The sequence below is a fragment of the Solanum tuberosum genome, unplaced genomic scaffold, assembly GCF_000226075.1.
Source record: "Solanum tuberosum cultivar DM 1-3 516 R44 unplaced genomic scaffold, SolTub_3.0 scf00047, whole genome shotgun sequence".
Taxonomy (NCBI): domain Eukaryota; kingdom Viridiplantae; phylum Streptophyta; class Magnoliopsida; order Solanales; family Solanaceae; genus Solanum; species Solanum tuberosum.
The window spans coordinates 266,929-279,879 of record NW_006238973.1 but is presented as its reverse complement, the minus strand read 5'-3'; the positions used below and the strand labels follow the sequence as shown (position 1 = coordinate 279,879).

Below are 12,951 nucleotides of genomic sequence, written 5' to 3'. Positions count from 1 at the left end.
TGGATGACTTTAGTAGAGCTACTTGGACATACCTTCTTAAAACAAAATCAAATGTCGTTTTCATGCTCAAATATTTTCTAGCCATGGTTGAGAGACATTTTAATTGTCAAGTCAAAATTATAAGGTCTGATAATGCCTTAGAGTTAGGAAGAAGCATCATTGCTACTGAATTCTTTAATTACAAAGGAATTTTGCACCAAACATCTTGTACTGCCACCCCACAACAAAATGTAGTAGTAGAAAGAAAACATAGGCATCTTTTGAAAACCTCTAGGTCTTTTCTTTTTCAATCAGGACTGCCTATTTCCTTTTGGGGAGAATGTGTCTTAACTGCCACTTTTCTTGTTAATAGGTTTCCATCTAGAGTTTTAAAGGGGTTGTCACCTTATGAAGTTCTCTATAAACAACCTCCTACTTATACTAATTTGAGATCTTTTGGATGTTTTTGTTTTGCCTCTACTCTTTCTCAATCTAGACCAAAATTTCATCCCAGAGCCTTGCCTTGTGTTTTCTTGGGCTATCCTACTGGACAAAAGGGATATAAGCTAATGTCTTTAAAGTCAAGGAAAATTATAAGCTCTAGGGATGCCAAGTTCATTGAGTCTATTTTTCCTTTCAAGAACAACTCCAATCCTAGTTCTACCCCTGTGGGAATTTTTTATGCACCTCATTCTCAAGAGCAAGATATTCCTGATGATACTTCAGTATTTTCATATTCATCACCTCAAGAATCTACTCCTCTTGTTGATGTTTCTCCCTCAGATTCTCCATCTTCTGCTAATTTACATACACCTTTTGATGTCATACCAACTAGACAATCTTCTAGAATACATAAGAAGCCTAGTTACTTATCAGACTATGTTTGTAATGCAATATATTTCACCAATCTTACTCAATCATGTTTCACTTCCCCTATCAGTCCTTCTATCTATCCTTTTGTTGCACTTTCTTCTATTAATCAAAACACTATAAATTTTACCTTGAATATCAGTGAGCCAACCAGTTTTTCACAAGCTTCTATGCATCCTGGTTGGTAAGAAGCTATGGCATCTGAAATTGCAGCATTAGAGGCTAACAAGACTTGGGAAGTAGTTTCTTTGCCAAAGAGAAAGAAGGCTTTTCCTTGTAAATGGGTGTACAAGATCAAACAAAGGTCAGATGGAAGTTTGCAGAGGTTGAAGGCTATATTAATGGTTCGAGGAGATATTAAAAAAGAAGGCATTGATTTTAATGAAACTTTCTCCCCTGTTGTTAAAATGACCACCATTAGAAGCATCTTGACCATTGCAGTCAAGAAATAATGGATTATTTTCCAATTGGATGTTAACAATGCCTTGTTGCATAGGGAATTACAAGAAGAAGTGTATATGCAGTTTCCACCTGGTATGGTGTTCCCTAGTGATAATCATGTTTGTAAGCTCACTAAGTCCCTATATGGACTTAGACAGGCATCACGTCAATGGTATGCACGACTCACTTCAGCTCTAAACTATAAGGGGTTTATTTCATCCTTGAATGATTATTCCCTATTTGTCAAAAATGATGGTCAATTTATTTCCATTGTAGCGGTGTACGTTGATGATATCATATTTACAGGAAACAACTAGACAGAACTTGAGCAACTCAAAGCTTTTCTTAATGAGGAATTCAAAATAAAGGATCTTGGAAGCTTACATTATTTTTTAGGCCTTGAAATCCTCCGGGAAGATCATGGATTGATCATCACTCAACAGAAATACACTATGGATCTTCTCTCCGAGTATGATTGTTCTTATCTTCCAGTTGTCTCTTCACCTCTAGATCCTGCAACAAAGTTATCAACTTTATCAGGGGACTTATTGAATGATGCTACATCTTACATAAGATTAATAGGTAAAATAAATTACCTCACTCATAGCCGACCAGACATAAAGCTTCGCAGTATAACATTTGTCTCAATTGATGCAAGAACCTCGAATCCTTCATTTTTCTGTAGCTCTACGAGTCATTCGATATCTCCGAATTAATTCGAGTCAGGGATTATTTCTATCATGAGACTCTTCTCTCAAGTTGGTTGCTTTCTGTGATGCTGATTGGGGTTCCTGTATGGATACACACAGATCGGTAAGCGACTACTTTATTACGCTAGGAGGCTCACCAATTTCAGGGAAATCAAAGAAACAACTCTCCATTTCCTTATCATCGGCACAAGCTGAATATCGCTCAATGAGACGTGTTGTAGCAGAACTATCCTGGCTCAATCGACTCCTTATCGACCTTGGAAGTCCATCGGAGCTTCTTATTCCCGTTCATTCCAATAGTCAGGCGGCGATACATATTGCTAAGAACCTGGTCTTCCACGAACCGACCAAACATGTGGAACTCGACTGCCATTTTGTGCGGCAATAGTATCTTGTCGAGCTTATCTCTTTTTCTTATGTTCCCGTTTCATCTCAGCTAACCGATCTGTTCACCAAGGCACTCTCTAGACCTTCTCCTCAAATCATTCTCCCTAAGTTGGGACTCCTTACACTCCCCTCCAACTTGAGGCAGGGTGTTGAGAATGAAAATCACTCGACACCATTGATGTTACCAGATAGAATCAAGGATGAAGAAATGAAAGAGATGAAGAAGGAATCAGTGTTAGTCTCTATGTGTTCAAAGAAAATTCAAAATCAAGGTCAAAAAAAGTATAAAGGCAATTTTCCCTCTTTAAGCTGCTATGGACACGTGGGAAATAAATCATATTGGACATGGCATCATTCTCAACCATTTGATCAGAATAATACACAGATGTTGACACCACATGGTGATGGTTAGAGTTTGTTACAGCTTAAGCAATAGAAATAGGACAGTTGAACAAATGCATTTATATATTTATGTTTATTTCTATGCAGTAAATACTTGTATAAATACAGGAGCAGTGAAGCAATATAGATCATTAGAAAATTTCCTAATTTTGTGCCTTCTTTATTTTTCTGTTCTTCAATTATGCCTTTATTTTCTTGTTCCTTTCTTTACCAACTCACCAGCGATAAAGAGGGAAGAAAGATGAGTTATAATATCTTGTTTGGTGACCGAATGTGGTGATACAAAGATAAGTTGGGTTGGAGCGCCAATGACAATTACTGATTAGAGTCTTAACAAGAGACATTTATCATACGGTAAAGTCTTGTATTCATGAATTTGTTTTCTCAAAATACTAATGTTTTGATTTATAGATAAAAAGAATTAGAGCTAATTGATTAAGTGCTGTGAAATAAATGGGTGGAAAAATGATAGTAGTACTATTCTTGATTTAAATAAGTGGCTTTAAGTAGTTAATTATCTGTTATTGCTGATAAAAAGGTTCATTTTTGTGACCAAAATCTTTTTACCGCTGGTATTTCATTTTAAGGAATGAATTCATGAAAATTGAAGTGTTGCCTGTCAGTAAAAGTACTTTTAATAGTAGTGATACTTCAAGATTTCGAAATAAAAGTAGACTTGATAGTAATTAATAAGAGAGCAAAATATAATATATATATATATATATATATATATATATAGAATTGTTATTAATAAAAAAAAACATACCACTTTGTTCCAATCACGTATTTCTGGATCTCTACAACCTTGTTGAATATTTCCATTGGAATCTGTGCCCCAAAAACCATTCAAAGTGAATTTGAGAGGAGGAATTTGCTTACATCCAACTGGAGTATCCTTATTACAATAAGTTTCTGACCATTTATAAACAAATTGTGTTTGTGCTATATTTTGTGAACAAACACAAATGAAAAATAGTGTGAGATGAGTGAGAAATAAGAGTGAAAGGTTCTTCATTTTCATATATATATTTTTAAGATAAAGAATCATATGAGAATTTATAGATGGTTTATTATAAGGTCCTTTGTCTATTTTAAATAAACCATCCACCCACCCACTAGGGCCTTTTCGATCGAAAAAACCGATAGGACGCAATCTATTTTACTGGATTATTGAGTAAAAATCAACTGAATTTGGTAGGTCGGAAAAAGTTGGTCCGTATAAGAAACGATTGATTCGATTGGTAAAAATTGACTGACTTGGTTTTTGAGCAAGACATGAAAGAAACTCGCCCTTTGATATCAAAAGATAAGAGTTGATTATTAGAAATGACTTTGCGAAGGAAATCGATGAGAGAAGGTTCTCGAATAGGGTTATGATCAACGTGGAGTCAATGAGTTCAGTCGAACAAACGTAACAACGTCAGTTAATTGGAGAGGAACAAAATAAATTTAATAACTAATCGAAGTCAATAATTCAATTAATTTTGTAAAATTAGCTGGCTAAAGGTTTGGACCAAAATATCGACCCTTTCGATCCGTTGTTTGAAAATTTTATTTTCAATAAAATTATTCTCTGATTAATATTACCGATTTATTTGATCGATTTTGTTGTTTTTCTTAAAAGGATCGATGGAGCAAGACAAAAATCGGAAGAACGGTTAAAAGGAACATGACAAAGGCGAATTAATATTATATGAGTTACGGTTAGGGTGTGTTTGGTATGAAGGAAAATGTTTTCTTGGAAAATAAGTGGATTTCTAACTTATTTTCTCATGTTTGGTTGGTGAGTAGAAAATATTTTTTAATGTTTGGTTGGTGAACGAAAAATATTTTTTAGAAATTTTGGATTAAGACTAGAAAATCTCTTTAGGAAAATAATTTCTTATCCGAAAATCAACCCGATAATTGATCTAGGACTTGACCCTGTCACCCGAACTAGGATAAGACTCCGATGACCGTTCCAAAATTCGAGCCTGAGATCTGACCCAAGACCTGATTCAGGAAAATATTTTTCAAAAATAAAATTTGTATATAATTTTTTTTTTGACGGGGTAAGGGGGGGGGGGTAGAGGTGGAGGTGGTGTAAAAAAAGATTTTTTTTTAAATTTGAAATATTTTTCAAAAGAAATTGATTTTTTTTCCCTCATAAATTAAACATTTTTCTTACAATTAGATCTCAACCTTTTACAACATTTATAAATGTTCTTGCATAGTCTTTTTTTAGTTGGATTTGACCACACTACATAATTTAGGTTAGAAGTTAGATCTCATTCTTGAAAATTAATTAATGAAGCCTTAGTAATCTTTAGAAACATATCTCTCGTTCACATCATGTATTTTCTTGTACATAAAATAAATTATTATTTATAATATCATATTAAAATGCATTTCAAATTGATTCATGAGAATTTTCTTTGAATGTTTTTAAAAAGACATTTGTAATTTCTCATGAATAAATTTAAATTGCATTATATTAGCCAAAATTTAAAATGAGATGAAATAAACAAATCAAATAAGTTGATATAATAAAATAAGCGGATTATTAACTTATCCAAACATAATGAATTAGACGGATCATGAATATTTGGATTGATTTTGCCCACCCATACCAAAGAGTGATTTGCCTGACTCGTGAGTTAGCAGTAGGTGTTCAACATTTGATATAACATTTTAAAATTTTATTTATAAATTATGTATCAATATGTATAGATACAAATTTTTTTTTAGCAATAATTAATTAACGATAATAGCTTAAAAACTGCTAAATGTGTATTTTTAGTGGCAATTAGCACTTCTTGATGTTACATTTTCATGAATGGTTAGCTACTTTCCAGGAAATTCCAAGCGTAAATCTTTTGATGTTATATATTCTCATCATTTGCGCGTTGAGATTTGTTATGTCTTTATTAATTTGCATCTTCAAGAGCTTAATATGAATGAGTTTGATAGCAATAAGCTTCAAGATCTCAATTGTCAGCTTGATAATTTTATAGTTTATGCTCGTAATTCTGACTAGAGGTTATTCAACTTGAAGGGAATTAGCGACTTTGCTAAAGTATTAGTTGGTGAAGTCAAATCTGAATCAAAGTTGGCTACTTGTTTATTTGCTTATCAAGTTGACTCTCATTCTTCGTGTTGCTACCGTTTCTGTGGAATGAGCTTTTTCATCCATGAAGTACATCAAAAATGAACTTCGTAATAGCTTAGGTGATGGTTTTTTTAATAGTTGTGTAGTGCTCATTTCTTTAACATAAAATAAATGAGGGTGCTTGCAAGAGTGAATTATTAGTTGTAATTGGTAAGAGAAGCTAGGAAAATTTGGACTTCATTTCTTAGTTTTTCTAAGAAATGAACAGTTTTTAACTATAACGTTTAAATAGTTGTACACTTGTACAGTTATACAATGCGATTTATAGTAACTTTATAATAAGAGAAGTGAGCACCCACGAAGATCCTGGATCCACAACTGATTGGGGTAAAGAATTTCCTAACAAAGAGGACTTCGTATTCAAAGAATTCAAAACTGAGACTAGGGGTGTTCATGGTTCAGTTTGGATCGGTTATTGGTTAAAACCAAAACCAAACCAATCTAGTCGGTTTTTTAAATTTCTAAAACCAAACCAAACGAAAAACATAACCTTCAGTTTGGTTATTGCCGCTTTGGTTCGGTTGGTTCAGTTTTTCTGATTTTCTCGATATGCAAGTAATAAATTTTTTTAAGGATTCGTAATTGTCGTTCATATTTGACATTATTTAGCTCATTTTGATCCAGTCTATTTCAGCCAAAGTAATATTTAAGAGGATAAATAACTCGTACATTTAATTTAATAAGTCAACTCATTTTAATCCGACAAATTCAGCTCAATCCATCTATTTGACACCCTTAAAACAAACTTATCTTAATAATTGATATCATGTACAAGTTAAATTCTACTTCAAACGAGAATTTAATATTTGATTTTAAAAAAAGATTCAATCTTCAATGGAGGAGGTGTTAAATACATAATTAAATTTATAAATATGCTCTAAATTTCAAGCAACCAAAATCATGTCCACAACATCTTATTAATAAGCAACTGAAATTACGTTTACGAGGCTTAAGAATAGAGAAACTCTTGGAAGGGTGCGCTAGCTCTTCCCCCTCTATTGAGTCCTATGATGTGGTGAATCCAAACTAGTTGAGCTAGTAAATTTTGAGTATTGAATAGTTATGAAAACAATAACAGTAAAAAGTACGTTATTTAAATCTCAAACAAGTTAAATCGATTGTAGGAATCGTCACTTTTTCATTTAATCTTAACTCGTATCATCATCAATATATATATATATATATATATATATATATAAACAAACAATTGAATCTGTCATTATTTTCATGGGAAAAAAAAGAGCTTGAAGAGTAAAGATTAAAAAAATGAAAGTCTTAAACCAACAAGCATTAATGATTTAGTATTGCTATCACGGTAAAGACAAGAGTTCGATCTAAGACGGCTTATCAGACGAATTGGACAGATAACTATTGCTTAAAGGTTTTACTTATCGGTTATCGACTTTTTAATGTACTAATATACTAACCAACGGATAAGATATTGTGATTAGTTGATATCAAATTAGGAATTATCAGGTGATTCAGGCGGCATACTATTAATTATCATCTTAATCAAAGAAAAGTAAAATCACAACAAATAGTCCAACTTCCACCAACAAAATTAAAATCATAGCTTCAGTTCTTTTGCACAACTGCTTTTGCAAAGATAAACCATTATATGTTTCAGATCTATGCTATCGGTGCACAGATAGACACTTAAATTTGTATAAAATTGAACAAGTAACATATGTCCTACATCTAATTATCGATTACAGTTTGATTATCGATTATGATTTAATTTTGAACAACAATCCCCGAATGGTGCATTTTTTTAGTAGTTATACATATACAATAATAATTTATTTTTTTTATTTATTATCCGCTAAACGATACCCGCTTTAAAGCCCGACAATAATAATATTAAATACTATGAAATAAAAATAAAAAAAACCTATAAATGTTCTTATAAAGCTCCCACTCAATTGCTCAACTAATTAATCAATCACACAGCATGAAGAAACTTGTTACCTTCTTTCTTCTTGTCATTTTGCTACTTGAAATAACAATTTCTGTTGACTCCCAAAAGCTAACACTCTTGAAATTTGTGCTTCAATGGCCACCAACTTACTGTATAGGACTGAATTCTGCAGCACCACCAGGCAGGTGCAAAGAGCCAATTCTTCAGCATAAGTTGACACTCCATGGAGTTTGGCCAGCAGATCAAAGAGGAAATAGTCTTACATGCCCTGAACCACCAGATCCAAATTGGAATCAAGTGGTACGTACTGACTTTTCAGTCACAAGAGTTTATGTTTTATGCACTGACAATATTAAATTAATTTTTTCTATATATAAACCGGTCATATACATGTAAGTTTATATATTTAAGGGATTAATTAATCTTTGTAAACACCTATTTTTTATTATTATTATTGAACATGAGTTTTTACAATATTTTTTGTGTTTTAATGTTTCTTTAGGTCAAATCTTTGACATTTTGACTTTTACATAAAGATATTTATATGTAATTACCTATAAAATGATTTGATGGTGTAAATATTTTTTTCAGTTTACAGCAGCGGTAGAGAATCAACTCATGGCATTCTGGCCACCACTTAGAGAAAACTCTCAAAAAAGGGACCTGTGGAAGCACGAGTGGCGCGCGCATGGAGCGTGTGGAGGAACAACACCACAAGTATACTTCAACACAGCAATAAAGATCAACAACATGCTTCAAAAGGGAAACTTGTTCAATTACTTGAAAACAAGTGGGATTATTGCTTGTAATAGTTTGTCTTTTGCTAAAAAAGATATCGTTGATGCTATTCGAAAGGTGTTTGTTCAATTACTTGATGTTTACCTAACATGTATTCCAATTGATGCAACAAACAAAACTCATGTTTACTTGAGTGAGGTTACCTTATGCACTAATTTGGTTGGCACTAGTTTCATTTCATGCCCCATACAAGCTACTCCAACAAGTTGTTCTAGTGGAGCTAGGATTATGCTACCTCATCCAAAACCTCAATGTCACGATCCAAAAATGGATGTGATGGCACTCGTCTTATCCCACCAAGACAAGTCAGCTTAACGCTCACCCATTACAATAAAATGCGGAAATTTCATAATTAACTCAAAAATACCCCCCAAAATCTGGTTGTCACGCGTACAAGCCTCTAAAGTATTACAATAGATTTGAAAGAAAACGTAAGTCTTAAATGATGTTGTATCTAAAATAGAACAATATCATAAATAAGAGTAAGAAGGTCCGCTGAGATGACAAACAGCTACCTCACAAATCTCCAAGAAGCCTCGGAAAATAAGAGAATGGAAAGTATCACAAAATCCAGGCTCGTAACCTACAAAAATTTGTAGAAGCAAGGGGTGAGTACCAAACCACACGGTACTCAGCAAGTACACCTCTAAACGCAAGCTAATGGAATAGAATACGGGTACTCCTTACACCCCAACCGAACCTCCACAACTACAACCTGCATAAAACCAGCCCAACCTAACAGTTCACAGTTTACATAGCACCCAGCTCAACAACAATCATTTTAACAATTACATATCCTCAACAACAAACTCAATATTTATCAATCACAACTTTCATAAAAAAGCATTCACAAATATCAACAACACACAAGATCAAGTTCATCAAATAGAGGTAATCAAACATCAAGTACTTTCCAACCACCAATAAAACATATAATCATCAAGAATGAAGGATGTCATGGAATGCAATGCAATGTGACACCATGAAATGATATGCCTCAGAATACCAAGTACTCTCTCAACCGTATATACATGATACTCCTCGAAAATACATCGAGAGTTCATGACCCATGGGGGACTCGCGAGGTCCATATACCGACAGGGACGATCACCACGTGTCTGTGCGGACGATCTCAACGCACTACCATAAATCAAATGAATTTCGCACGGATGATCTCCACGTGCCCAATTTATAATCTTAACATCTCACCATCCCCAGCACGGACGATCTCCACGTGCCCAACTTATACTCAATCTCATGTCAATACATGTGCAAAATATGATTTCAATAAAAGGGATGATGCATCTCAATCAAATATCAATATGATATGTAATCACCTCAGCTATCACCAGTATACAGGTTCAATAAAGAACACAATCACACATAATAAATCAAGTCAATAACATGATATCAACTAATGCCCATATGCTTGGCATTCTCGAATTACAATCCGCATTCTATAGTAACAAACTTTCCCTTTTATAACACCGGTACTCGTATCAATGCCCATCACAGACAATTCTCAACACATCACACACAAACAATTAATCACATTGCCTTTTATTACCCTTTTTTCATTATTAGAATTAATCAATGTGGACAAGTCAACCTATCACCATGTCTCATTACCTCCAAACACATATTACAAGGAAACACATGAATTCCATACACTTAACAAGGGTTTAGAAATCCACTTGCCTCAATCAATCAAGAATTCACTCCGAAACTTGAGCCTTCCCCTTTTTGTTGAACTTCCAACTCAAAGCAATCTATTTAAATAAATGATCACAATAAGATTTCAAGACTAACAACGCCTACATATCTATGTTTAGTCTAGACTCAAAAACTCACTCAAATATACAACCAAGTTCCTAATCTTGATGCCAATTAACATTTCAATTATCATAATTTCCAAGTTTTAAGTCTAGGATTAAGTTTCAATTTCTCCAATTAATACAACCCTAATAGTTTTCATATAATATAATATATCAATATTTAATATACCAAAATTTAAATCATAATGCGATAATTATAAGAAGTTGGAAAATAAGGAAATATCAAGGTCCAAAAAGAAAACAGTATGTTACTCGCTGGAACTAGAAATTTGCAGAAATCAATATATGCACTCTATCTATTTCAAAATCATCACTACCCACTCATGGTATAACCCAATCAGTAGACTAATCATTAACTAAATTACTAACTAACCATCACTCATCAATTAATTCCTCACCCCTTATTATCATTGGTTAATAATAGTGTACATTAAAACCTTGCCCCCGTTAAACTTCGAAACACTACGGATTGGTTAACTTTAAAACCTACACTTCTTATCTAATCTCTTTTAATACGAATTGAGTTATATATTGTATATATGCAGCAGTAAAATAATTGTATGCAGGCACACACTTGAAAAATTGCTTACCAGGAGGCCGTCCTCTTCGTTGCAGATGCGGCAACCACGCACCTTTTAGGTAGTTTTTATTTCTTTAAAGAATAATAATTATTATAGATTTTAAGTGACAAACTCCATTAAATTATTTTAATAAATATAGGTCAAGTGGTATAGGTTCTTAAAGAAATGATCACTTTAGTCCATTAACTACCGATTAAGTCAAATATCTACAATTATCCATCAACTAATTATCTAAAGTTAAACGAATAGTTTAAAATTTCCAAAAATGACCTTCTGGGTCATTACACTCAAACAGTAAGAGTTTAATTTTTGTAAAAACTTACTCGCATTCAATCATTTTTATTAGCCAATTTCCGACTGATTCTGTCGGAATTTTTGCTAAACTAATGTTTTTAGTAGTTATGTGATAATATTTGCATAACTATAACACCTTTGAAAGTTTCTGATCTTAAACATGTTAGAAGATCATATTAAGTAGGAGTACTTCTTTTGTATGTGTTTTAATTTGAACGGATAAGAAGTTTAAGAGAAGTAAGGTAACTTTTAAAAGTTTATAATCTTAAAACTAAAACTATAATTATTATTTTTTACGTTACATTAATTATATCTTTATTATTTTTTTAGGTCACTATCGCCGCCTTCACCACCACGGAGATTCCAAGAAGAAATAAATCTAGATGGGATATATCCTAAGTTTGAACAATCATGAGCTAAATATATATTCAACGGCTAAGATTTATGTTTGGCTTAGAATAATAAATAAATAATGCACACTCAGAGAGTGAAAATAACTTATTATATATCTTGAATAAAAATTTTATTCTATTCTCTCTCTTAATTAATATTGGTTTTCAAGGTACTCAAAGTCTCAAACAAAAATTTAGCACAATATTCATGTTTATCAATTTTTTCATCATATGCAAAAAAATTTGTAATTTAATTTATAATATTTTTCGTATAATTTTTAATATCTAAATTTTTGTTTGAAATATTGAATTACTGTAATCTAATTTCACTTTGAAAATTAGTTAAATTAACTTTTGAAAAACACAACATGACAATTAAAAATGGACAGAGAAAGTAATAAATAAAATAGAAAGATGATCACTTTATTTGCTTCATTATTTAGTACATATCATAGTCACAATTGAAACATTATTCATCTTTCTATTATTATAATATAAAATATTACTCACTAAGCTTTCTTACAAAGCTTCACATAGATACTAAATTAAAATAATTGACCAAGGATCTCCCATAAGCTTTTGGATTGAAGCTTTTCTCCTGTCATTCGAGCCTGCACAAAAAAATAAAAAATCAACATATCTTAGTTTAGTATGGAAATGTTCAATACCTCAATGGATGATTTTAAATTAATTTTCAAATTAAAATTATTTTTAAAAAACCTTGAAAATTTGTCATAATTTATACTCAAGTTATGTACACTGATAGTAAATGTGAAGCATATTTCTTATGATTTTTAATTGATTACTGCTGAATCTAATGAGTTAAACTTAAATTAAAATAAAAAAGGAAAAAAAGTTTTCTAGTTTTATAAGTGTTTTCTTTAAAATAGAAATTAGAACTGAACTTTATAAGGTACCACTAAAACTTAAAGGTAAGTTCTATAAAGTGATCATTAGATCGACCTTATTGTATGGGGTGACGTGTTAGCCAGTCAAAAACTCTCATGTCCAAAATATAATTTGTTTTTTTACTCAAACAAATACTCACATCAAATCATACTAATATACTATGGTTAAGTGATAAACTAATAAGTGAAAGTAAATGAATAAAGTGCATGTACGAAATCAATATTACAAATTCATTAGTTTGATATAATTAACATGATATATATATATATATATATATATATATATAT

At 32.1% G+C, this 12,951-nt stretch overlaps 1 protein-coding gene and 2 pseudogenes across 1 annotated transcript; 1 reads left to right on the top strand and 2 right to left on the bottom strand.

The window, feature by feature from the left end:
- The window catches only part of LOC102605601 (ribonuclease S-2-like), an 8,368-nt pseudogene extending 4,528 nt beyond the window's left edge, over positions 1-3,840 (bottom strand).
- Positions 3,841-7,882: 4,042 nt separating this feature from the next.
- On the top strand, positions 7,883-11,762 carry LOC102605271 (ribonuclease 3-like). Its single transcript, XM_015307014.1, has 3 exons — positions 7,883-8,155; positions 8,447-8,926; positions 11,694-11,762. The coding sequence occupies exons 1-3, from the start codon at positions 7,889-7,891 to the stop codon at positions 11,760-11,762; spliced, it is 816 nt and encodes a 271-aa protein (XP_015162500.1). The 5' UTR covers positions 7,883-7,888.
- A 398-nt stretch (positions 11,763-12,160) lies between these two features.
- Positions 12,161-12,951, bottom strand: part of LOC102584142 (ribonuclease S-2-like) — a 4,159-nt pseudogene continuing 3,368 nt past the window's right edge.